Source organism: Centropristis striata, chromosome 17 (assembly GCF_030273125.1).
Source record: "Centropristis striata isolate RG_2023a ecotype Rhode Island chromosome 17, C.striata_1.0, whole genome shotgun sequence".
Classification (NCBI taxonomy): Eukaryota; Metazoa; Chordata; class Actinopteri; order Perciformes; family Serranidae; genus Centropristis; species Centropristis striata.
The window spans coordinates 28,433,212-28,461,136 of NC_081533.1; the positions used below are offsets into that span (position 1 = coordinate 28,433,212).

The 27,925-nt window shown below is 35.8% G+C and overlaps 1 protein-coding gene across 1 annotated transcript in view; it reads right to left on the reverse strand.

Annotated features, from left to right (window-relative positions):
* Window positions 1-26,479, reverse strand: part of LOC131989379 (arrestin red cell-like) — a 31,671-nt gene extending 5,192 nt beyond the window's left edge. The window contains exons 1-8 of the mRNA XM_059354584.1: window positions 26,343-26,479; window positions 10,249-10,279; window positions 10,090-10,150; window positions 9,449-9,493; window positions 9,164-9,360; window positions 5,138-5,265; window positions 3,443-3,578; window positions 78-162 (exon numbers count right to left, since the gene is read on the reverse strand). Of these exons, the coding sequence (XP_059210567.1) occupies window positions 78-162; window positions 3,443-3,578; window positions 5,138-5,265; window positions 9,164-9,360; window positions 9,449-9,493; window positions 10,090-10,150; window positions 10,249-10,279; window positions 26,343-26,365 (706 nt within the window). The 5' untranslated portion in view covers window positions 26,366-26,479. The remainder of the gene's footprint in view (window positions 1-77; window positions 163-3,442; window positions 3,579-5,137; window positions 5,266-9,163; window positions 9,361-9,448; window positions 9,494-10,089; window positions 10,151-10,248; window positions 10,280-26,342) is intronic.
* Between the last annotated feature and the right edge of the window lie 1,446 nt (window positions 26,480-27,925).

Genomic DNA, 27,925 nt, shown 5'->3' on the forward strand with positions numbered 1-27,925 from the left:
TCCTTATCTGTCGTGGTCAGGTTATTTCTAATAATAATTGAAAAACAGTGCGAGTGTGTTTGGACAGGTGGACTCACCAGATATCTTCACTTTCTTCACATTCTTGGTGGAGTTGTTGCTGACGTGGACATTAACACTGATGGGCTCACCGTGGTAGTACAGCTGGAGACAGACAGAGACTCAGCAGTGTGTTTCCCAGTCATCAACAAGTACTTTAACGTTTGTGACACTGAAAACCCACCAGGCCCGTCTGTGGCGCGTTGCGTGAGCATTGCGTATTTGGTAGTGATGTGCGGATCGATACTGAAATATCGATACTTCCGATACCAGATCTGTATGCTCTAAAATCAAGTCTCTAATAAAAATATAGATACTTTTGATACTTCAGTCATTTTTGGTAATGTATATCATTAACAGGAATACGGTGGAAAGTAACTAAACTATTCAGATCTTGTCTAAATGGCACGCTGCTGGTAGAAACTACTTTTTCTTCCGCCTGGGTAAGAGCCTAATACGTAAGCGCAGTGGCACGCTGCTGCTCACTCGCCTCTCACTCAGTGTGTGTGTGTGTGTAATTCAGTGGCGGAGCGGAAAAGAAGCTATATTGTGAGCGAGGCTGCTACCTCAGTATACTTCTGAGTTTAAAATAAATAGCTAAATAAGTGACTCTGATATCTTGTATTCTTAAGCCGTTTGAAATACACTTATTTTTTTAGATTTACCAGGCACATTAGGTGTATTTGCACAAAGTATCGGTATCGGATCGGTATTGCCGATACCAGCCTGAATTTTACTCAGTATCGAATCGGAAAGGAAATCGGTGGTATCCAACATCACTAGTATTTGGTCCGTCCTCCACACGGCGTCAACACCCACCGGGAGTGTTTAAAATAGTTTCATATGAAAATAAAACTTCACGGTAAAAAAGTAAAATACAGGAACAGGAGTATGAACAAGGCATATGTACACCCGGGGACGCAAAAAAACTCAATTCATTTCAACAACTCGGAAACTACTACTAATTTAAAAGTCGATTTTAAGATTCTTTAACTGGTTTATAAATCTCTTAATGGTCTTAGTGCTGCCTATTAATCTGATTTACTTTTATCCTATGAACCCTGGAGGACCCTCAGGTCTTCTGGGAGCCTTTTAATCATACCAAAACTGGGAACAGCCTCCTCGAAGACCTGAGGGCATCAGAGACTGTTCATATTTTTAAGAGAAAACTTACGACTTATCTTTTTAATTTGGCTTTTACCTTAGAGATTTTTCTGCTCATGCATCTTAGTGTTATAACATCTTCTCTTTTACTTATTTATTTATTTATTTATTTGCTACTATTTATTAGTCTATATATATATATTTTTTTTAATCATGCTCTATTTCTCAATTATTTTTTTTTTATTGTTTTATCTTTTTTATCTAGCTTTTTTAACTTTCTATTGTTATTATTTACTTTTACTTTTTTTATTAAAAAAAAAAATTATGTTATTTTATTTTATCTTACTTTATTTTTTATCTAATTAATTTCTAACCTGCTTCCAGTGTTTCCTCACTGCTACATGTTGAGATGGCGCTTCCTCAGTTTGTGCTTTGTTTTTAATAGGATGGGTGTTTGCTTGTTTCTGTGTTTAGTTTTTTTTTTAAATTATTATCATTATTATTACTTTCTCCTTTTTTATGTAAAGCACTTTGTGTTGCATCTCTCTTGTATGAAAAGTGCTATACGAATAAAGTATGATTGATTGATTGATTGATTGATGTCAGGAACCGAAGAATATTAACATGGCAAGTACAGCTCAGAATAAATAAAATAAATAAAAAAAATAAAAAAAACAGCTCAACATCAACTACTGGCTATTAGCCACTATGAACCATGGATGTGTTTATGGAGCAGAGGCTGCTGACGTGCGCCACAGTGTTTACCTTTCATACGACGGTGTTTACTTGCTGATTAGATAATTTTCATTGATATTTGCTCTTCTACCATGGGTAAGTCGGCTTCGTAATTAAATGTCTTTTGTGGTTTTTGTGTGATTTATTTAACTTGTTGGTTCATATCTTTCATGATATACCCTGTGTACTTCTATTTACTGCCTAAATTACAGTAATAAGCTATGTAAATAAAAGCTTTGTGTCTGTGTACTGGCTGTGAAATACGACTCGGAGTCTGCTCATGGCTCAAAAATAGAACAGACAAAGAAAAATGGGAAAGAGAAGGAAGCTTCACGATAACTGAGGAAGACTGGGAGCACATCTGTAAAATCCAGTGGGTCTCAACTGGGTCAAATATCTGGCGTGAATTTTGTTGGAAAAATATAATGCGTTTTTTCATTACACCAGCTCAAAAAAGATACCGTAGAAATGGAGATGCCTGCTGGAGGTGTGGTATTGAAGGAGTTAATCATTTCCATATTTTCTGGAACTGTAAAATTATTCAAAGGTATTGGGTTGAAATTCATCATCATTTGCAAAATGTATTCTCAATTGTTTTCCCCTTTTTATTTGAAACTGTGTGTCTCGGTAACATATTACAAGACGGCTTTAGCAATGCAGACAAGAAATTACTTTATATTCTTTTAGCAGCAAGCAAAAAGGCCATTATTACCAGGAGATGGCTCAAACCTGAGCAACCACAAAATGAGGACTGGATCAACATCATACAAGACATCTTTACAATGGAAAAAGTGACTTTTCATCTAAAGTTACAAATGGACTCATTTTACAAAACCTGGTCAAAATGGACTGAATATGTTAAGCCTACAAGTTCTGATTTTATATAAAACTGTCATTTAACTAACAACGACTGCTGCAAAGAATGATGCTAGGAGAAAATGATGACCCCCCACCCCAACTGTTCTTGTTCTTTGTTCTGTATAAAATGTTTTTAAAAAATCCTCAATAAAAAGTGAATAAAAAAAAAATAAAAAATAGAACAGACACCTAATTCACCAGTGGCCAGGACGCGTCTGAAACGGAGCACTTCGGAACCGGTGGAGGTTGATACATTGACTATTGTTAGAGCCATGTAAATATATTAAGGTCATTTCCCGATTGCCGCAGTAGGTCGCGTATTGAACAACAGCATGTGTGAATGCATAAGTAGAGGAAGAGGTAATTACTCCTCAGGTGTGTTGCTTACCGGGAGAAGCACTACCGGCTAACCGTTAAGCCCTTTTGTTTGTTTTATGCCAGTTACTGATGTAAATATGTGTAAAGCTGTAGTGATACATGTAAATAAATACGTCTTAAGCGCAAGATCGCAGATGTTTGATTGACTACAAGGAGCCGCCGCATGACGACACGTCGATTACGTATCCCGGTACCAGCCCCTCATTGTGGCTTAGGTTTTGTTTTGTCGAAATCAAGTCACAACAACTATAATGGCCGCGTATTACTGGCTGCAGACAGGCCTGGTGGATTTTGGGGGTGAGTGTGTTACCTCCTTATCCAGTGAGGCCTCCAGGTGGAGGGCTCTATCAGACATCAGGAAGCTGCGACTGGTCTCCACCATCGGCTGTGGACCGGGCTTCTCTGGAGCATACTGAACCTTCCGGATCACCAGGGTCACAGAGTTCCTACATACAGAGCAGGTTCATATACACTACCGGTCAAAAGTTTTAGAACACCCCAATTTTTCCAGTTTTTTATTGAAATTCAAGCAGTTTAAGTCAAATGAACAGCTTGAAAGGGTACAAAGGTAAGTGGTGAACTGCCAGAGGTAAATAAAAAAAGGTAAGCTTAACCAAAACTGAAAGATAATGTACATTTCAGAATTATACAAGTAGGCCTTTTTCAGGGAACAAGAAATGGGTTAACAACTTAACTCTATGGAGTCTTGGGCTATTTTGTCCATTTTTGAATTATTTTCATGTCTTTGTAAGTAATTTTGTGTCTTTTTTTGGTCATTTTGTGTCTTTTTTAGTCATTTTGTGTCTTTTGGTGTCTTTTTTTGTCATTTTGTGTCTTTTTTTGTCATTTTGTGTCTTTTTTTAGTCCTTTAGTCCAACATTAAATGTGATTTTGAATTTTTTTTTTACTTTCAAAACATTATCATGCTCAATAAAGAATTTTAAATGTTGCAAATGTGCATTAATTTCAGAGTAGACTGAGACATTAAACTGTAAACTTAAACATTTTCAATTAAATTCTGGAAAAGTTGGTTTGTTCTAAAACTTTTGACCAGTAGTGTATATCCATTAGTGGGGATGATTCACAACACCAACAACATAGGGATAAGTGACAGGGACGGCAGTTCAGTCTGCTCTCCAGTTGAATGTACCCCTTTTCGACCAAAGTTTACATAGTTCTAGTTCTGGTGCTGGTTCACAGTTGGTGCGACTTGCAAACCTTACCCGTTTGCTTTTACACAAGCTCGAGAGCCACCTCATTACGTCACTGTATACATCTGTATACGTCTCCACTTTTCCAGAAACGCTAGTGTAACATAGTTAATCAGGTAATTAGTGATTCCACTTGCCATCTCTAAATAACCACGGGTATTGAACGCAGCACCCCTGGCGTTTAGTGTCATGCACCCCGGGGCAGCTGCACGTGGACCTTGTGGTGTAATGGTAAGGTTACGGGCTATGAGCTCCGTCTTTTTTTTAAATATGAATTAATTTAATTTCACTTTATTTTAGTAAAAAGTTGACAGTGTATTTTAATTTTATATTTTTCAGAGGGATGCACCTGTTTTTATGTTATCAGAATAAATGGCTGGATGCCAATCAGATGTCCTGGTCTCAACTTAATAACACAACGCAGAGAGAGAGTACTAAGCCGCTACACTAGCACCAACTTCAAGCATAAAAACGACAATAGCGGACTACATCATCCCTACAAATGTTGCTCCTTTTTTCATGTCCATAGTGAAACTCTGTGTTTTTAAAAATGCCTGTCACAATGTTTTTATTGGTCTTGTTGGTCACAATAACCCCGCCCCCAACCCCTGATGTAATCGGCTTGTCGTTTGAGACTCTGGAACCAGTTTTCCTGGCTGAGAGCCGGTTCTTTGTCTGTAAAAAAGCGAACAACTGGAACCGGCCCTGGAACTGCCTTGGTTGCAAAAGGGGTACTGGAGGACCACAATGTCTATGAGTTTGGTTGTAGTCTCAGGTGTGTGAGTGTGTTAAACCTTTGGTGAATCTTCTCCTCCACAGTCTTGGCACAGAAGGCTCGGAGTTCATAGTCCACACCACACGCCTTCCCGGTGTCCTCTGCACCCGGCTGGAGGGTTACTGAGCAAGGCAGGTTCTGGGGGATCTGACGCAAAGCAAAATATAAGTAGCAGCACTAGGCACTGCAATACAACTACAGTACAGGCCAAAAGTTTGGACACACCTTCTCATTCAATGTTTTTCCTTTATTTTCATGACTATTTACATTGTAGATTCATCAAAACTATTAATGAACACATGTGGAATTATGTACTTAACAAAAAAGTGTGAAATGACTGAAAACATGTCTTATATTCTAGTAAGCAAAGGGTGGTTACTTTGAGGAATCTAAAATACAAGACATGTTTTCAGTTATTTCACACTTTTTTTGTTAAGTACATAATTCCATATGTGTTCATTCATAGTTTTGATGCCTTCAGTGAGAATCTACAATGTCAATAGTCATGAAAATAAAGAAAAACGCATTGAATGAGAAGGTGTGTCCAAACTTTTGGCCTGTATTGCATATGTATATAGAGTAAGAGGACTGGAGATTTTTAGCACTTCAATTAATTCCACTGACACAGAAGACAAAATGGGTAAGAGCAGGTATGTGTGCCATTTGGTTATTCATGCAATGTCATTTTAAACACTGCACATGCTTACTATGTGAAATGAAGCCAATGCAGAAGTGCTTCTAACCTGCATTCTTTCTAATGACCAGCAGGGGGAGACTCCACGGGTTGCAAAAAGAAGTCTGATTGTCTATGCGTCTATAAGACAATGTGTCCACTTCTCACTCGATATATTACCTCAGTAAACATTTTCCTAATGAGTTTATGGTCTCAATCCCTATTTTCAAGTCTTCTTCAATACAGCATGATGTTCATTTGGTAAATCATGATCATATTTAGAGTAAAGGTATGCTATCGAAGGGGTGGCTACCAAGGTTATTATAGTTAACGAAAACTAACGAAATAACAAAAACTAGAATTGAAAAAACATTTTCGTTAACTGAAATAAAAATAAAAATGAGAGTTTTAAAAAAAGATAACTAACTGAAACTGTATTTTGTGGTTACAAAACTAACTAAAACAAACTAAAATTATAGTGAAAATATCCTTAGTTTTCGTCTTTGTCAACTTTTTTCGTACGTAAACCTTTTTGGTTGATATGAAATCTATTTAATCTATTTGGTTTTATGACTTAATAAACTTATTGGGGCTGAGATGAATCAGACAAAGGAAATAAAAGCAAAATGAATCGTGACCTTTCTGAATATCGCACCAAACAAATATCCCATTGCAAAAAAAATAAAACTAACACGAAAACTAATAAAAACTAAACTAAAACTAAGCATTTTCCAAAAAATAAAAACTAATTAAAACTAGCAAACTCACTCTAAAAATGAATTAAAACTAACTGAATTTAAAAACAAAAAATGACAACGAAATTAAAACTAAAACTAATGAAAAATACAAAACTATTATAACCTTGGTGGCTACCATGTGATTGATTAGTTGCTACCTTGGTGACCTTTCAATCAGGGTAGAGGCTTAGAAATGAGTATCCATTGGCGTTGTACAATTAAATATTTTTGAACATATTTTCTGGTGTTGCCAGTGTTTTTGTCTGTGAACTTTGACCCTTTGACATTCTGTTTTCAGGTAGTGAAAGTTGATCATAACATTTTAGTTGCCAATGTCTTGTTCCTTGTTCCCTTGTACTTAAAGACACTCAATGGAGTCAGAGGTTTACTTTTTCCAGTCAGTACCAAGGTTATAATAGTTTTGGATTTTTCATTAGTTTTAGTTTTAATTTCGTTGTGAATTTTTGTTTTCAAATTCAGTTAGTTTTAGTTAGTTTTTAGAGTGAGTTTACTAGTTTTAGTTTAGTTTTTATTTTTTGAAATGCTTAGTTTTAGTTTAGTTTTTATTAGTTTTAGTGTTAGTTTTAGTTTTTTGTAATGGGTATGTGCCCTCATTTCCTTTGGTTTATCCATCTCAGCCCCAATAAGGTTATTAACTCTTACAGTTCTGGGTGTTTTGTATTTTTGTTGGAGTGTAGACATCCCAGTCTCAATAAACATATTTACCATGTGTTCCTGCATGTTGAAATAGAAACACTGAATTATGTATGAAAAAAGTTGACAAAGACGAAAACGAAGGACATTTTCACTATAATTTTAGTTAGTTTTGTAACCACACAATACAGTTTCAGTTAGTTATCGTTTTTTAAAAAACTCTTGTTTTTATTTTTATTTCAATTAACAAAAATGTTTTTTCAATTTTAGTTTTTTTTATTTTGTTAGTTTTCGTTAACTATAATAACCTTGGTCAGTACATTTTGTTTTAAACCTGTTTTTTACTAGCAGGAATGAATCCTAAATCCTGAAAGAGAGGGGGCATTTTAGCATTTACGGTTCTCTTGTCTTTATTTTTGGTTTTAGTTTGTGGTTGGACGCCTGAAAAAACATTTCCACGTTTTGTTCTAGAACAAAAACCACACAGAGTACAGAGTCCACTCGTGAATTTTTAAGTTTTGTCTTAAAGAAGGCCATTACTGACAAGTGGCTGAATGAGACTACAGAGGAAGTTGGGGACATTAAAAGGTGGTAGCGTTGTTGCCATGCAACCACGCTGTAGTTCACTTATAGCTTAATGTTAGATTTTTACCTCATGTGATTGCATTTGTGCTTCAAAAATCATAAAAGTGGTGTTCATTTGTGTAGATTAGTTTACTTAAAAATATGTGTAAGCAATATAAATGTTTGCCACAGGAATGATTTTTTGTAAAAAATCCCATAGTTTTTTTGTCCACCAGTGCAGCGTTAACTTCCATGCTAGCCAAAAAAATCTCTCATCCCTGTAACACAATTAATATCACAGTTAACATGACTTTTTAATGCGCCTTGCTTCAGCAACAATGGCAATTTATGATTTTCAGTTTTGTCATCTATAGGTACATCTCAAATAATTTGAATATTGTGAAAAAGTTCAATATTTTTTGTCAGTTATTTCAGAAAGTGAAACTCATACATTATATAGATTCATTACACATAGAGTAAAATATTTCAAGCCTGTATTTTTGTTAATTTTGATGATTATGGCTTACAGATAATAAAACACAAAACTCAGTGTCTCAGAAAATTAGAATAGTACATTAGATTAATAAAAAAGGATATTTTAAACACAAATGTCATGCTTCTGACATGCTTCTGTTCATTTCTATACACTCAATACTTGGTTGGGCTCCTTTTGCATGAATTACTGCATTAATACTTGGTGGCATGGAGGAGATCAGCCTACAGCACCATGTTGCTTTTATAGCAGCCTTCAGCTCATCTGGTGTCTCTCACCTTCCTCTTGATAACAGCCCATAGACTCCTATGGGGTTCAGGTCAGCCCAGTTTGCTGGCCAGTCCAGCCCAGTAACACCATGGTCATTGAAGCAGCTTTTGGTACCTTTGCCAGTGTGGGCAGGTGCCAAGTCCTGCTGGGAAATGAAAGCAGCATCTCCTGGGAGCTTGTGGAAGCATGAAGACTCTAAAATGTCCTGCTAGATGGCTGCTATGTTGACTGTGGACTTCAGAAAACACAGTGGACCAACAGCAGCAGAGGACATGGACCCAAACCACCACTGACCCAGGAACCACATATTAAACTTCTTCACAATATTCTAATTTTCTGAGACACTGAGTTTTGTGTTTTCATTATCTCTAAGCCAGAATCATCAAAATTACAAGAAAAACAGGCTTGAAATATTTCACTCTATGCATAATGAATCTATATAATGTTTGAGTTTCACTTTTTTGAAATGATTGACAAAAAATATCGAACTTTTTCATAATATTAAAATTTTTTGAGATGTACCTGTACGCAATTAACATATTTTTTTCCTGGAGAAGCCCATTTGGCTAAAAAGACAGCAGAGGCTGGGTAAGCTGGTGTGTAGTAATGTCAGGGTGACACTGAGGTGGAGCTGTTTGTGTTCAGAAGTCTTACAGTGAAGTGGAAGGGGTACGCATGTTTGCCCAGTTTCTTCAGCAGCCGTTCCTGCAGACGGCTCAGAGGGATCTTCTTCTCCTCCGCGGGAGGGAAGGTCTGGATGGTGCTGACGTACAGATCCTTTCGGAAGGAAAGGCCCAGGACATCCAGGTCCTCCCGGCCATAACGAAACGCACAGGTCAGAGTCACGAACACTGAGGATGGATGAGGACATTGATTAAATGGATGGTGAATCAGAGACTCAGTCAGTCTGTTACTCTGCGTCTGTCATCAAGCTCTTACCTTTACGATCTTTCAGATACTCTGGGTCTACAAGGAGCACTCCGTCTAGACAACACACACACACACACATGCGGCACCTGAGCAGTTGAACCAATGCAGATGAAAACATTCTGTGTGGGGTTGTGTGAATAAGTCAATCGTGAAAATTATAAATATAATCAAGACTTCAAGGCTAACTATTATCAATGCCCGGTATAGATTGATTAACTATAATATTCTACATCAATTATACCGTACCCCAGAAAAATTACATTCATTCAAATCTAACCTGTCGGAAATGTGCTTCAGATGTGATGCTGAAGTTGGTTCCTTTTTGCACTGTACCTGGCTGTGTATGAAAGTTAGACCCTTCTGGCATGATATCTGTTCCACTTTAACCAAGATCACAGGAATAAATGTTCCAGTGGACCTTGAACTTTGTTTATTGGGGAACTTTACAAGTATTTGCCGCTCTTTGAACAATGCACAGCTTTTCAGGTGTGAAAGCACCCTTAACCGCACCGGAGTTGATTTGAAACGGACTAAACTTTTGGGTTGTGAAAGTGCCCTTAAATACAGAGGTGGTGATGATGATCTTAGATGAAAAAGATGGTCATGTGTGCTCAAGTTTGAACAATCGACGTGTGTGCATTGAGACTCACCTACTGGATCTACACGGTCTAAGTGATCAACAAAGTCTCGCTTCCCTAGATACACTGTGAGCTGTGGAAAGAAAGAAACAGAAAAAATGTGATTATCCACAACTGCAGATGCAGGAAGAAACAATGATAAGCATCTCCACGTGCACACACATATCCTACCTTACAGTTTGGACTGGACTTCTTAAAAACTCTGTAGAAGGAGGGAGAGAGCAAATCTTAGGGATCATAGGTACGACACAGATTCATTTCATATGGTGAGGTGTAGGGTTGTTATACTCCACGACTTCTCAAACATTGAAACTTTCCATGGGAGTTAATGGGAATATATGGGAATTAGATAGATATAGATAGATTACTTTATTCATCCCCGAAGGGAAATTCGGTTGTCACAGCAGTCCGGTATTCAAGTACAATAAAATACAATAGAATAAAATACTGAGGTAGCATAAATAAAAACAACAATAGAAAAAAACACAGAATAGAACAAGAACAAGGACACTTAAGAAGTTAAAAAGAAGAACATCAGTTGGTAGGATGGTTGGCAGATGATGGTAATAATTAAACTGGTGATATGATATGATGGCAACAATGCTATAGTGACTAGACGGTATATAATAATAATAATAATAGTACAGTATATAATATAATATAATATATATAATATAATATGTAATAATAGATGATAAACAATATAAAAATAAAATGAAAAATATAAAAAAGTAATTTTAAGTAAAATAATATGATATATACTATATAATAATAATAGTAATAATAATAATAATAATAAATAAGGCCGGTATAATAATAATAGTAGTATATTACAGTATATAGTAATAATAGTAATGGTAATTGGTAATTCACAGGAATTAAAGGGAATACAATGGAAATATAGGGGTTGTGTGCTAAGGCTGTATTTACATGTCATATGCAAATAAAAACAAACCTTTTACCACATGATAAGCAAACATTATTGTATTGTTATTTCTGATAGAAATTTAATAAAATCTTAACAAGTAGTTCAGTTGAACTTCAATTGAACTTGAATGCAACAATGTCAACAAAAATGTTACCATGACACCCTCCAATAAATAATTTGTCTCTCTCTCTATCCAAATCCTCTCCATTGACTTTCTCCATGTCGGACTCAGACACAGTGCTGTGTAATGCAGTTTACATTCAATTAGGGCTGGGCGGTATATCGGTATTACGAGTTATACTGATATATTTTAGAAAGATAGATATGTAGCTGAGACAATACAGCTTTACCGATATATAATATCTTTTGGTGTAGCAAGAGCTAGTTCCTAAGAAAAAAAAAACAATGGTACCATAATTTGGAGGTATTTCGGATTGCAGAAGCAGAGCATTTAAATCTGATGAAATTGCTTCAAAAGGTGGAAGGTTTTGAATTTGATTAAGTCTTTAAATAAAACAGGTTGATGATGATTTGTTGTGGTGTTGAGTTAAAACTAAACACTTTGCACGTTTTGTTTAAAATACCAATAAATACCTTAAATATCCCAGGTTATGAGTTTTGGTCCATGTCGCCCAGCCCTACATGCCATAAGACCTAGTATTGCTTGTTATGTGTTTTTTCCTCCCAAATACGTTTAACAATAAAAAGGTATGACTTCTAAATTGAAATTTTCCACTTGTTTATACTTTAATGTCCAATGGAGTTCTGAGGCAATTTGGTGTGCATCTGAATCACCAGGCTATCTAGATCAGCTGTTCTCAACCTTGGGGTCGGGACCCCAATTGGGGTCGCGAGATGATTTCTGGGGGTCGCCAAATCATTTTGGAAGTCAGCTCTGTCTCCACAGTGTTAAAGTATTCATGTGTTAATGTGTTTTAGTCTTTTGTGGTCAATTTGTGTCTTTTTTGGTCATTTTGTTTCCTTTTTTTGGTCATTTTGTGTCTTTTTTGGGTTATTTTGTTTCCTTTTTTGGTCATTTTGTGTCTTTTTTTGGTCATCTTGTGTCTTTTGTGGTCATTTTGAGTCTTTTTTGGTCATTTTGTTTCCTTTTTTTGGTCATTTTGTGTCTTTTTTTTGGTATTTTTTTTCTTTTTTGGGTTATTTTGTTTCTTTTTTTGGTCATTTTGTGTCTTTTTTTGGTCATTTTGTGTCTTTTGTGGTCAGTTTGTGTCTTTTTTGGTCATTTTGTTTACTTTTTTTGGTCATTTTGTTTGTTTTTAGGGTGATCTGAACTGTGCGTGTGAGATTCTGTTCAGTGAGTGGGGGTCGCAGACAACATGCATGTTAAATTGGGGGTCGCGACTCAAGAAGGTTGAGAACTGCTGATCTAGTCATCATGTCCCTTAACCTCACAATTACTAACCTAAAACATGAACACAGCAAATGCTTTCACACTAATATCACAATATATTTATTAAAAAACTAACAAGAGTTCACCAGCAGTGAAGATCTGAGGCTTTCAACTTCATACGTTGGTCACATGACCACTACACGGATGGATATTGGTGCCATGCCACCGTAACCACAGCCCGTTATTGCAAAACTCTTGTACACTTGCACAACAAATGTTGCATTGGACCAAAAGTCCAACCCCCATTGCTCTGAAGGCCCACTGCTCTGAAAATACACACTCTCCCTGCTATCGTAATATCATGAGCTGTGTTTCCATTCCAAACAGAGCAGAAGAAGAAGAGGCTGCAAACCAGGAACAAACAAATCGCCATGGCCATCTAACCCATCTACCAGAGAAAAATTGAGAAAATTCTTCAAGAATTTGGTTCAATTGTTTTAACTGTTCTTACATGTCAGAAAGACAAATTATTATTGTGGAAGTGGACAGTGGAAACAACTGATCAGTCATGAGAGCTAAATGTTCATTCCATCAGAATATATTTTGCAAAAACCACCTCTGGTGAGCGTAAAAACACAAATAAGGAACTTTTATCAAATTTTGTCATTTCCATACAGCTTTTTTAAATGCAATACCTCAAAAGTGCATAATAATAAGATATAATAATAATAATAATAATAATAATAATAATAATAATAATACGAGATGGAAACACACCTGCTGCTGCATAGAAGACAACATAACACAAACCAAGTAAAAAGGATTGTTCAAGTAAAAGTCCGACCACGAGGTCCAACAGCTAAGCTTCTCTTTGTTTCACCTTTTAAGGTCCAATGACATTATCCTGCATAATAATTTTTTTCTTTTTTTTTAAAGATTATTTTTTTTGTATACATAGGAAACATCTCATTTGACTTATGGGATCATAGAGATAAAAAGTTGTTACTTATACTTCTGGTGGCAAGCAAAAAAGGAGTCTCAAAAAGGTGGTTAAAACAAGACCACCTACAATAGGAGAGTGGCTAGATGTGGTCCATGATATACATACAATGGAAAAGTTATCCTACTCCCTCAAAATCCAGACTGACAAATTTTCTAGAATATGGTCTAAATGGACTGGGTATGTTGATCATATAGGCCTAAAATCAGATTTTGTTTGAGTATTTTTTGTTTTTATCTTGTTGTAATTATCTATGTGTATGCATGTCCCTTTTTCTTTATTTATTTTCTTTCAGAGAATTGAAGTGAAACTCCCTCTAATGTTCGAACTGTTCATAATGTTAATACATAAAAATGTTTAAAAATGTTACAAAATTGGGCCTGGGAAGAAAACTGATGTTGATGTATATCTATGGATACAGAATGAAAATCCTGATGGTTATCTTTTCTATGATTTAGTTTTTCTTTTCCTTTCTTTGCTTTTCCTATGCATCAGGAACCTGTACATATAAGAGAAATTATGTTTTGTTTTTTAAGAAGGGAAAATATCCTATGTTGTATGTAACCTGTTGGCCTCAATAAAGATAAAAAAAAAAAAAAAAAAAGATTATTTTTTTGGCATTTTTGCAAGTGATAGGTACAAAGGGGGAGACAGAGGGGAGGACATTCGGCAAAGGGACCTCAGGCCGGATTCGAACCAGCCTTAATGGTACACGCTCTACCAGTGTGAGCCACCGGGACGCCCCCATCCTGCATAATAATTAGCCATGTGCTTCTAAACCTTAAACATGAGCCTTTCTAAAGGCAGGGAGAATGTTTATATCCAGAGCAATTAATTTTTGGTATAATACGCGGCCAAACAAATGGACTTGGTCCAATGGAAAGTTTTTTAAACTATTGGGATTTAGAAATAATGGGAACATTGGCCAGCTCCCCAAGTATTTGCCCATGTAGTGTCTCCTGTGATCAGAGTAAACAAGGGTAACATCCGGCCCACGTGTCTCAGATGTACAAACAACATGAGTGTTGGATCTGTGGATCAAATTACACTCCAATACACACTAATGCCACGGTATAATCATGCCATATTTCCTGTCTGGTATCCACACACACACTTGTGGGAACAGTATCCAAATCCTTGGTGTAAACAATTGGTGAGCATTTAGAAAGCAGCAGTAATGGCTGAGTACAATGAACTGTAGAACAGGAAGGTCAGCATAAACTACAATGAAATGTGTTGTAGAGTCTCACAGTGACTCAGAACTGATCCTGAATGACATTTACTGTCAACAGTCTCTGAATAAGTAGCTAAAAAGGATGGTGTTTGCCTCCTGTCTATGGCCATGTGTGCCTGATCAGACTAAAGTACACAGCATGGAACATTTCTGCTCCCGAGGGAGACATCAATCATTTCAATGGAAAACTGCCACAGCACTTAACAAAGACCAATCGCGTTAAACTGGGAAAATGTTTCCAGTGAAACACACTTGAGGAACTATTCCAAATTCATTTTAAGGAAATCTCCACCCTCTGATTGTCATACAGAGTTAGATAGCATCAAACTGTGCTGTAAGGCAAGGCAAGATAATTAGTATTGGACCATTCAGCATGCTTCATAATGTATTAATGGTAACCATTTAAAAAGCCACAATAGGAGGGGAAAACATAAATTGAAATAGCCTCAGCCAACCCAGCTCACAAATGGATTATTAGGTGAATGTAGAGTATGTGTAGTGTTCGTATGTGGCGTCTAAGTTCTGAGCTCGTCACTCACCACAAGAAAGCAAGGGAGTACTGAAAAACTGCCCCATAGAACAGTAGTTCTCAACCTTTTTGAGTCGCGACCCCCAATTTAACATGCATGCTGTCCGAGACCCCCGCTCACTCAAAGACACAAAATGATGAAAAAAAAGACACAAAATGACCAGAAAAGACACAAAATTATCAAAAAAGACACAAAATGACCAAAAAAAGACACATAATGATCAAAAAAGACAAAATGACCAAAAAAAGACACAAATTGACCACAAAATGATAAAAAAGACACAAAATGACGAAAAAAAACCCACACAATGACCAAAAAAAGGAAACAAAATGATAAAAAGACACAAATTGACCATAAAAAGCCAAAAAATGACCAAAAAAACCCACAAAATGAAGAAAAAAAAACACAAAATGACCAAAAAAAGACATTAAATGACCAAAAAGACTAAAACACATGAACACTTTAACACAATGACCAAAAAAGACACAAAATGACCACAAAAGACACAAAATGACCAAAAAAAGACACAAAATGACCAAAAAAAGAAACAAAAAACCCAAAAAAGAAAACAAAAACCAAAAAAGACACAAAATGACCAAAAAAAGGAAACAAAATGACCAAAAAAGACACAAATTGACCACAAAATGACCAAAAAAAATCATTAAGTGACCAAAAAGACTAAAACACATTAACACATGAACACTTTAACACAGTGGAGACAGAGCTGACTTCCAAAATGATTTGGCGACCCCCAGAAATCACCCCAAGGTTGAGAACAGCTGGTATAGAAGAACGTAGACTCAGAGAAGCCGTGCATACATTTGAGTGTCATCTGCATTAATATGGTAAGCGTTGGTTAATTAAGTTCCTGGGGAACCTGTGTCGATTTTACAGCCGAGGGAAACATTTGGAGGGGAACAGTCTTTATTATATCACACATGACTCATCTATCAGGGACAATGGATGAGTCAAACAACAGGCCTTTCACCTAGAAGACTGCTCAAAGTGTCTTGTGTAAAAACTAAAATTCAGCGCTGACTCATTTTAAATTACATATGTTTACGTAGTTTAACTTACGTAATTACGTACGTAAGTTGACTTAGCTTTTTTTTCTTTTTAAAAAAAAAATTAATTTAAACAAAACACAACATAAATCACCAATGGACCAACACAGTAAAACAAACAACAACAACAAAAAAAGAACAACGACAACAAGATCACAAAATCAACCTAAATAAATAAATAAATAAAACTACAATAATAAATAAGAACTTTAACACATTAAGACTAAACAAGACACAAACAAACATCAAACATAATTACCACATAAAACATACAGTATATCAGTAAACTTGATAACCTAGAAAATAACAAAGGGTTAAGTTAAATACCAGCCTTCCACTTCAATAAACCTTTCCCACCTTTCCAAATACCGTCCAACATCACCATTCCTATTAGCAATATAACCTTCCAAAACAAAATAACGTTTAATAAGCATCTTTTTTTAATAAGACTTAGCTTATTTAACATAATGTGTAACGACATCTGAAACTTAAGTTATGTCACAAGCATTCTAATATTAATCTAAACCATGATATTTTCTGAACCTTAACCAAGTATTTCTGTGAATGATACTGGATAGAAGGAAGATGGTGCATTACAGGCTTTGACAATGCTATGATATGGTTTACTATTCCTGTCTCCTAAGTGGGAGCAGTGCCTCTCCCGCCACCCGATTTAAAGCATTGTTAATGTCAAAAATAATTTATTTATATTTTCTTTTGCGAACATTACATATTTACACAGCCAACCGTCACAAATAGTATAAAGAAAACTAGAAAATTTCCTCTGGGGAAATTCTGAAAGGGCCACGGGGGCTACTGCCGGTGTGTGTACACTATGATGAGATTCTTCAGAGATTTCAAACTATGCCCTTTAACCTCAAAATGTGTGTGTGTGTGTGTGTGTGTGTGTGTTTGAAGCATATGTATCCATGTGTGAGGAGTGTGCGCACTTACGTGCGTGTGTGTGTGTGTGTGTGTGTATCTGTAACTGTAATCACATCAAAGATCAAAGGCAATCAGATCAAAGCAATCAACAGAATTAACTGGCACCTGTCCCGGCTCAGTGACAGCAGAGGTGGACAGACTGAAATTTCTGGCCTCGAACAGAAAGCACTTTTGGCAAAACCATAATACCTATCATTTATCCGACGAGTTCTTCCTGAATGTCTACATATGGTTTTTTTTAAGAAAAATGAAAAAATAGCTTTGTTAGAGCGAGCTACAAAAACTGTTACATTTCCCTTCTTCTGAAATCTCCCTGCGTTTTTAATATGGGAGGCAATGAGGCTGTTGGTGCGTGTTGGTGGCGCATCTGTGCGTCCTACGCCCAAACTATAACTCTGACAGCTTTACCAGAGGATTGTGAGTGAGAAGACAAATTTTCCTACGTTTCTATGTATAAATTATTTCTGTAGAGTGGAATTTGCGTCCTGGAGCGCAGTTTTCAAATGTATTTTTTGACAATTTTTTCTCTCCCTCTACACTCTGGCAATGATGTCACACACTGTGACACGAACATTCCGTGCAATACACACCCATTATAATCTCAGAATTTCTCCAAAAATGATCACGGTCATTGAACAGGGATTGATAAAAAAACTATATGACCTATCGAAACGTGGATTAATACACCGATACACAAGACTTGTGTCTACTGTTTAAAGTTTAAATGGAGTTTCTAGGTGAAATTATGCCGGAGGAGTAGACGTCTAAAAATCTCCAATTATTGTTCTTTTTCACTCATTTTTTTTCGGCCGTCCCATTCATTTCAATGCAAAATTTTGGGGAGAAAATACATATTCTGTAGAGAAAAGTAATAACACACCGATCCCGATCAAACCACACGTTTTGATATATAATTTGTCTTGCAACTCTTCAAGTTGTAGGACTAGTAGCGGGACGAAATTGCGTCCGGAAGAGGAAGAGCACCGAGCACTGGTCCCTACAGCTATTGCTGTATGGGACCAGTGCTCGGTGCGATTGCCCCGAGGCCCTAACTAGTTAGTTAGGATGTTTGGAAATTATTTTTGATAGCTAACACTATCTGTTCTGGTAATACTGTTGGTAATCCTAGCTGTAATATGTTATCAGGTATTGTGAGAGTGAGTGGCTGAGACAGAGACAGAGAAAGGGATTCAAACAAGGTTAATTTTTACCTGATTTTCTCTGTCAGAAAAATATTTATTTTTCTGTCAGAGGATATGTGGCCTATTAAAATGGGTCCAATATTTACTTTGGGGCCTCTGGGACAAAAGACTCATTCATAATGCTCATTTTAATTCCTCCCATTGGAATCAATAGACCTGCTGCTAGTCTCCTAAAGGGGCACAACAGGGCCCAAACTCATGTGACACAGACACAGGACTATACGGTATACAGGGCCAAACCATAGTTTTGTTTCAAATTATAATGTTTACCACATGTTTAAAATCGCCCCAAACTGGAAAATAAGTTTGCTTAGAAACTTAATTGAGATTGGAGTTCTGTGTATGGTTATTTAGATTTTAGGAGACAGTGTTGCAATATACACGACCGGTCAAAAGTTTTAGAACACCCCAATTTTTCCAGTTTTTTATTGAAATTCAAGCAGTTCAAGTCAAATGAACAGCTTGAAAGGGTACAAAGGTAAGTGGTGAACTGCCAGAGGTAAATAAAAAAGGTAAGGTTAACCAAAACTGAAAAATAATGTACATTTCAGAATTATACAAGTAGGCCTTTTTTTTTCAGGGAACAAGGAATGGGTTAACAACTTAACTCTATGGAGTCTTGGGCTATTTTGTCCATTTTTGAATTCTTTTCATGTCTTTGTAAGTCATTTTGTGACTTTTAGTGTCTTTTTTTGGTCATTTTGTGTCTTTTGGTGTCTTTTATTGGTCCTTTTGTGTTTTTTTTTGGTCATTTTGTGTCTTTTGGTGTCTTTTTTTGGTCATTTTGTGCCTTTTTTTGGTCATTTTGTGTCTTTTGGTGTCTTTTTTTGGTCATTTTGTGTCTTTTTTTAGTCCTTTAGTCCAACATAAAATGTGATTTTGAATCTTTTTTTTACTTTCAAAACACTATCATGCTCAATAAAGAATTGTAAATGTTGCAAATGTGCATTCATTTCAGAGTACACTGAGACATTAAACTGCATCATTTTCAATTAAATTCTGGAAAAGTTGGTGTGTTCACCAACGCTCACTGTATTTCTTATGGTGACGTTCTGGCAACCACAGCTGCCGGAATTTTACAGTTTTACCGTTTTTACAGTGTAGAGAAAAGCTCTCCAGTCAAAGCTGGTCAAAAGCAAAGCAGTGAGAGAAGAGCAGAGTGTCTGCAGCACTGAAGCTAAACAGGAAGAGTGTGAAGTGTATTCCAGGAAATGTGTCCAGAGTACGTCAGTAATGTGTACACCACGATTTAATTTGTGACAATGTGTTGAAACTAATCAGCCAATCAGTACGACCTCAACAGCACAAAAATGAAAATGTTGTCTTCATCAATCACATTATTGTAAAAAAAAAAACAACATTGCTGCTGGCTTACAAGCAGAGCTGTTGCTGAAGCTATTCAGGCCATTTGGGCTCTGAGTTTATGCACACTGCTGCAGTTTTAAGGACATTAGCATGTCCCGGTGCAGGAATGTGCTGCCTTTAACATTCTGAGGAAAGAAAACAGGGGCAAAGAACAAAATGCACATCCTGATTATCAACAAAAATGTCCATTACTTCCTTAACATTGGTCATGTGGACCACTTCCTGTCAACCCCTTATCCTAAAGACCAAAAAAAAAACATGTAATCATAATAAAACTCAACTCAGCAGAGTATGGAACTACTGAGGTCAGCACACAGGACAGGATATATCTGCTAAACTAACCCGCAGTGTCATTTACATGTTGTTCACACTCTCACACTCTCTCTGCTCTAGTTCCACTAAACTAACTGGGCCAGCCACAAGTGGAATGAACTGAAAACCACAAAAACTAATGTTAAGATATTTGAAAGATTTGCACGTAATCCGGCCAGGCAGACTTTGACTTGCACAAATGTATCAGGTTTTCAACAACACAAAAAATAATATTTATCCAGCATAGATAGATAGATAGATAGATAGATAGATAGATAGATAGATAGATAGATAGATAGATAGATAGATAGATAGATAGATAGATAGATAGATAGATAGATAGATAGATAGATAGATAGATAGATAGATAGATAGATAGATAGATAGATAGATAGATAGATAGATAGATAGATAGATAGATAGATATACTTTATTTATCCCAAGCTGGGAAATTACAGTTACTTAGCTTAGCGGCTAGCAATAGGTCCTCTCTCTCCTGTGCAGTATGTTATGAATATTTAGCTCTTTGGCTCCTTTACTGATAATGTTACAGTGTAGCGCAGTAGTTGTGTTGGAGGCGAGGCTTATTGATTTGGAAGTGTGGCTCTCCATAACTAAAAGATACCGTAATACACTTTGGACCTCCACCTAAAGAACATCCTGTTTAATCATCAGCATAATGTTTCAGAAAGAACACATCAAATTGACCCTTTGGTGTGACCTGAATTACAGAAAAACTCACTTTATTCACATTCACTTTCATACTTTTAGACCCTTCATATTTTTAAACTACAAAGGTATGGAATTTATGACTTTCTTTCCCAGTTAGCTATAGGGCTATTGACAGAGAGAGCTTGTTAATGGGGTGCCGCAAGAATCTATTCGAGGCCCACTGCTTTTTCAAACTTTACTTTACAGCAGTCCGGTATTCAAGTACAATAAAATACAATAGAATAAAATACTGAGGTAGCATAAATAAAAACAACAATAGAAAAAAAAACACAGAATAGAACTAGGACACTTAAGAAGTTAAAAAAAGAACATCAGGTGGTAGGATGGTTGGCAAGATGATGGTAATAATTAAACTGGTGATATGATGGCAACAATGTTATAGTGACTAGACGGTATATAATAATAATAATAGTAAAGTATATAATATAATATATATAATATAATATGTAATAATAGATAAACAATATAAAAATAAAATGAAAAATATAAATAAAGTAATTTTAAGTAAAATAATATGATATATAATATATAATAATAATAGTAATAATAATAATAATAATAATAAATAAGGCCAGTAAGGCCAGTATAATAATAATAATAGTAGTATATTACAGTATATAGTAATAATAGTAATGGCAGCAACAGTATATATAATAATAATAATAGTAATAATATTAATAATAACATAGCAAAGTGTCGTGCGTAGATTTAGTGCATAGATTATATAGCCCTCATTTTGTGCAAAAATGTATAATGCAGCAGTTTACATGAGTTTATGTGAAGCTTAAAGGCTTAAGCAGTCTGACTTAGACAACTCAAGGGGTTCCTATTGTCATGGAAACAGAAAGGAAATTGTATACTAAAAAGACTGTAGTTCCTACAACTTTAAGTGAGACATCTTCTCGGATAGCGTCGCTTCGCATTTAGGACTTGCATTCTCCTAATTTAATATCATAAATATTAGCTGTTTATAGGGGTGGGCGATATGGCCCTAAAAGAATATCACGATATTGCAGGCATTTTTTGCGATAACAATATTCTTGAAGATATTAGGAGATACCTAAAAAGATATAGAAAATGTATAAATAAATAAAAATCTAAAATGTAGTGTGAAGTGCAAATCTCAACAGTTGCCAAATACAAAAAAATTACTCTCGACTCTTGAGTATGAGCAAATAATAAAAATAACCATATTTTTTATTTAAGGCATCTTATTTTGACAGTCTTCTTGTAAATTCTGTGGCGGATTCTCTTAACACACTGTGCTCTTATTTTGAAAGCTGCAAAACAACTTTAACCACTTCATCAAGAAGTAGGAATGTTGCCAATATCATGATATGCATTTTTTTAACCATAAAAAAAAAATATTGATATTATCGTGAACGATACGATATGGCACACCCCTAGCTGTTTACACCAGCTGCTTCAGTATTTGGAACAAGCAGCTAATGAAAAGAATGTGTTACATATACCTACACCTGTTTCAATGTGTCTTATATATATTTATCTTAATTTAAGAAGATAAAAGTAGTGGAAGTGCCTTAAACCAGCATTCTTTATAATGGCCAGTAGGGGGCAACACCACTGGCTGCAAAAAGAAATCTGATTGTATGAAAGTCAAAAGGAAAATGAGCCCAATTCTTGCTTGATTTTATACCTCAGTAAATATTTTCATAATGAGTTTATGATCTCAACCATTAGTTTTAAGTGTCCTTCAATACAGCGTGATGTTCATTTGGTAAATTATGGTGACATTTAGAGAAAAGTAGACGAAAAAGCAGTGTATGCTTTTAGGTACGATCTTAAATGTTGATTGCATTTGTAAAGTTTCCCTGTTAATGCCACATTAAATGCACTGTTGTTATTGAATAATTATGCTTTATGTTGTGTCTTGGGACTTGACTTAACCTGTAACTTGACTCAACTTGCCCAAGACAATATAACTTGGGACATGCTTGTGACTTGGACCAAATGACTTGAGTCACATGTCCCTTTGGTTGTACTATAGCACACTCTAAAGTTGAAAGTCAAAATTAGCATGCATTAACGTGAATTATAGATACAGCTAGCTAGCACCTTATTTGTTTCTTCACCTTATTTGTTTCATAGCACCAACATTTTTATACTGCATATTCATATTTATTCTGCACTGGAATACTACTCCTTAATACATACTCCTTCTTTAGACACTTCATTTTTATTTTTTACATTACATTTTATTGTATTTTTATATTTTATTGCTTGAAGTATGCCTAGGTTGTTCTTTTTATTTAATTATTTAATTGTGTTGTTATTGTCTCTGTGTGTAATGCTGCTGCTACACTGTAATTTCCCAGCTTGGGATAAATAAAGTCTATCTATCTATCTATCTATCTATCTATCTATCTATCTATCTATCTATCTATCTATCTATCTATCTATCTATAGTGCTAGTGTTAGATCATTATTAAGCATTTGCTAGGTTAGCTCCACCTTTGCTCCTCCAGAGCTCCACCCTCTCATTCAAATATGGTCATTTCTGGCTCCAAAAAATCCATAGCAACACCAAAATGCCAAACTCAAGGCTTCAAAATGGTAGTCCATAAAACAATGAGTAAAACGACCTGGGTTTCTGCAAAAGTGTTGTAACGAGCTCTGTCAGTTTTTGGTCTTAGGACATTCATACTGGATCTTCAATGGCGTAATATTGACCTCCATTCACATTGCAATCCAGCATTGCGGAACAAAGTGGTAGGAGGCGGTAGTGCTGTGTAACAGAGCAGCAGTATGTGTACAATAGGTGACAGCAGTGACGAGTGCATTCAAAACGATGATGACGGAATAACTGCAATTCAGTCAGTGTTCTCACATTTTTTAGAAATACACTATTTAATCAGACACCTGAATACTTCTTCAACCAATTGCAAAGCACAAGAAACAGACACAACCATTACACCAGGAGTGCCAGCTCAGCTCATTTAATACCTCCAACACCAAGAACAAACATATTCAAACGCACAGTTATCTATCGTTCAATAATGTCATGGAACTCTTTGCCTCCTCACATCTCTAGCACGCAAGACAAATTGTCATTCAAAAAATTACTTAAGACGCTTTTCTCTGCTATATCTATAGCCGGATGATTCTTCCTTTTAAATGTTCTCTAATGAAATGACAAATTATAAGTGTAAACAGCTGATATGGACACTATAGACATCTGAATTAATGATTTTTGCAGTATAACATTTGTCGGGTAAATATGAATGTAGAATTTTTAACAGTATTGCATGTATGTATTAATTGAGTTTGTTATTGTTTTTCTTGTATGTACTGTTTTTGTTTATGTTGTTTGTATGTCATTTTCCAGTCTTTTTAGGGACCCCAGGAAGACTAGCAGTCGCCTAGGCGTCAGCTAATGGGGATCCATTCAATAAACAATAAACTGCAATTCATGCTGTTTCTCGCTGTCGAGATTCTACAGACACAAGCAAAGTTGTTCTGCATTTTACTGAACCTGATTTGATTACTGTCAGACTCAAGTGAGAGGTGTGTTTCTAATTATACTGTCCACCTGCTTTCTTATTACCCGGGTGTTGGTCGCACAAATAACCTGAGTCACATATTTTCCGTCTTGCCGGCTCTTCCTGTTCACATTGACCCTGCTTGAACAGTGTCGAAGGAATCTTTTAGTGTCCAGTGTAAGCAGGAGGGATGATCACAGCAAGAAAAACCTGTTTTACTGTACATATCATTACTACTGAACAGATTCAGACACGCTTCTTGTCAAACTACCCTTTAAAGCCCCTCTGATTGAAGTATTATTGTATTTAGTAACTCCTACTGCTACTATATCGTCACACTGTTAAAATAATCGCCTAAGTCATTTTTTGTCAAAATAGGTTTTTTTGCCTAAATCATCTCCTCATTGCCACCTATGGTAAAATCACCTACATCCTCAGTTGATCAGATCATGTGATTTTACCCCTTTAAGATAATGGCCTATGTCAAGTGTGTGATTTATTATGCCTAAGTCACAATAAAATGTGAGATATGGTAACACTTTATTTTGAAGGTGTCTACATAAGAGTGACGTGAGCGTGTCAAAAACATGACATGGGATGTGTCATGAACATTAATGACACTTTGAAGTAACATTAATGCTCATGATACTTGTCATGTCATGTTTCTGACAGGCTTGTGTGACTCTTATGTAGACACCTTCAAAATAAAGTGTTACCATATCTTGCTTATCCCCTAATCCAATCCCCTTTATTTATATAGCACAATTTTAGCAAACACAAGGTTTCCAAAGTGCTGCACAAACAATAAATACATAACACAATACACAGAGATGTAGTATACAATAGATCAGTAAGATGCAATAAATTAAAAATGGGATAAAAATAAATAAAATAAAATGTAAAATGTACTGCCCGCACAAAATAAAATATGCATGAATACAATAAAAACAAAAAATCATAAAATCATAAAATCAACATAAAATCAACATAAAATCAACACTCTACGTGGTGTTAAAAGCCAACGAGAAGAGGTGGGTTTTAAGAAGAGATTTAAAATGAGACAGTGAGGAAGCCTGTCACAAAGTGAGACAGTGAGGAAGCCTTAAGTCACAAAGGCATGTTCAAAAAATTGCCTAAGTAATTTATTTCTCTTAAGTTACATAATTTACACACAGTGTTATTACTATGCCAATAGCCATCCTTTGCTACATCCTTTTTGAGTGAAATTATCAATAAATGTCATATGTTACACTTTAAGTGAAGTTTTTTGTGTTTCCTGCAAAACTTGAAAAAATGAGTTAGGCGATTATTTTAACAGGGTGACGATATAGGAAGACACCTTCAAAAAAAACCATTACATTGTTGTTCCACTTTTGAATGTCACAGTCATAAACCGTATAAAATACGGGATGTTGAGTTAAAGTACACCTCATAAAACCATACACCGGGCAGAGTGTTGTGTTTTTCCCTCTTTTTTGCAAGGATTTCGGGAACGCCTTGAACACAACATTAAGCGCTGTTATAAACAAAGTTCTACTTCTGTTAGCGGGGCCTATGTCGGATTCAAATCACCCACGTAAATAGTAAAAACGAACATTTTCCTGTTATGTTAAGTTAGAAGCTACAATCTTACTGCTAGTGCTCAACAGCCCGTCTCGGTCTGTCTTTGAGGAAGTTACGCCAGACTCCTTTTCAAAATGTATACATTTTATGAGAATTTGACGCTACTTTGTTTATAGTCAAATAAAACAGCTGTATGCATGGTAGGAAAAGACCTAAAACTTTTTTTTTGTATTTTGTGCCACCCACTCTTCAATTCGGCATTATCTACTATCAATGTATATACATTAATGTCTGCATTTAAGAACATTTTCGACTTACACTCTTCTCTGGATTCAGAGAACAGTGGCAGTAATGGCTGTTTTTGTAGCATTATAGGCTACTTTCAGCGATAAACAACAGAGGTTTAAATAGTCCGATTTTTTTAAAGGGGCTTGAATAGTTAGTTCCCTTTTCTCCTGGCGAGTTAACGGAACGTGAACTACGCCTATTTCCAGCCCGTGACAGTAAACAAACATCAGCCAGATCGATGGTGGTCTTACCTGGTCCCCGCTTTGTCCCCCATCTCCTCAGTGCTGTGTGGACAGTGTGTCTAATATTATACTGGGAGACAGACAACAGTACTGGTCCTACTGGTCCACGGTGTCCGCTGCTGCTGCTGCTGGTGCTGTTGCTGCTGCCAGTTTTTTCTAATATTCAGCCTGTTTCCGCGGTTCAGGGACAAAAACCACGCCCACATTTATTATGATGGACACGACAATCACTCAAGAAACGTACCATGAAATACACCTGCACTTCACAATGCATACACGATTAGTAAACTACTAGGAGTAAATAAACAACGGTAGACAAAGTAAATTTACTTTGTAACTGTAACTGTTCTCTACTCTACTGAACCTTAAAACGTTACATGAATGCCTCTTGTGCCAAGTGGTGGACCAACTCAGCTCCTTTTATTAAATAAAACTATGCAACAATATCAACATTTGAAACTGAGGTTGGACCTTGTTTTAACAACTTGAAATACAGGGATGGTTCCCAACATAGGGGTTGGGCCCATCCAAAGGGTCATAACATAAATCTGAGAGGTCAGGAGATAAATAATAGGAAAGGAAAGAAGGAAAACAAAGTTCTGATTATATATATACACTACTGGTCAAAAGTTTTAGAACACACCAACTTTTCCAGAATTTAATTGAAAATTATGCAGTTTAATGTCTCAGTGTACTCTGAAATTAATGCACATTTGCAACATTTAAAATTCTTTATTGAGCATGATAGTGTTTTGAAAGTTAAAAAAAAGATTCAAAATCACATATTATGTTGGACTAAAAAAAGACACAAAATGACTAAAAAAAGACACAAAATTACTTACAAAGACATGAAAATAATTCAAAAATGGTCAAAATAGCCCAAGACTCCATAGAGTTAAGTTGTTAACCCATTTCTTGTTCCCTGAAAAAGGCCTACTTGTATAATTCTGAAATGTACATTATTTTTCAGTTTTGGTTAAGCTTACCTTTTTTTATTTACCTCTGGCAGTTCACCACTTACCTTTGTACCCTTTCAAGCTGTTCATTTGACTTGAACTGCTTGAATTTCAATAAAAAACTGGAAAAATTGCGGTGTTCTAAAACTTTTGACCGGTAGTGTATATATATATATATATATATATATATATATATATATACACACACACACACACACACACACACACACATACTACAGGCCAAAAGTTTGGAAGCAACTTAATATTTCTTTTCACATTGGCTTCCTTAAAAACCAGTATGGATTCTTTGGATTTTTGGATCATATGCATGATCATACGTTACTTTAATTGAATTGAACCATTTCCCTTAATTTACCTTTAGGTATACATTGATGTTATAAATGTTAACAACAGAAAATAAGTTTTAGGGTTGAGAAGATTTGGAAGAGTCACAACTTCAGTTCAAAAGTAAAAAACAAATCACAGTTTGCATCATTCACTTGAACTCTTTGGCTTTTGAGTGTTTGTATACAAAAATCCCAATAAATCAATAAAAGGCCCGGTCACCTTTTGTAATAAGACGGGACCAGAAGCAAAGCTGTGCTGGTGAATCTCAGGCAGCGTTCAGGCTCGTAG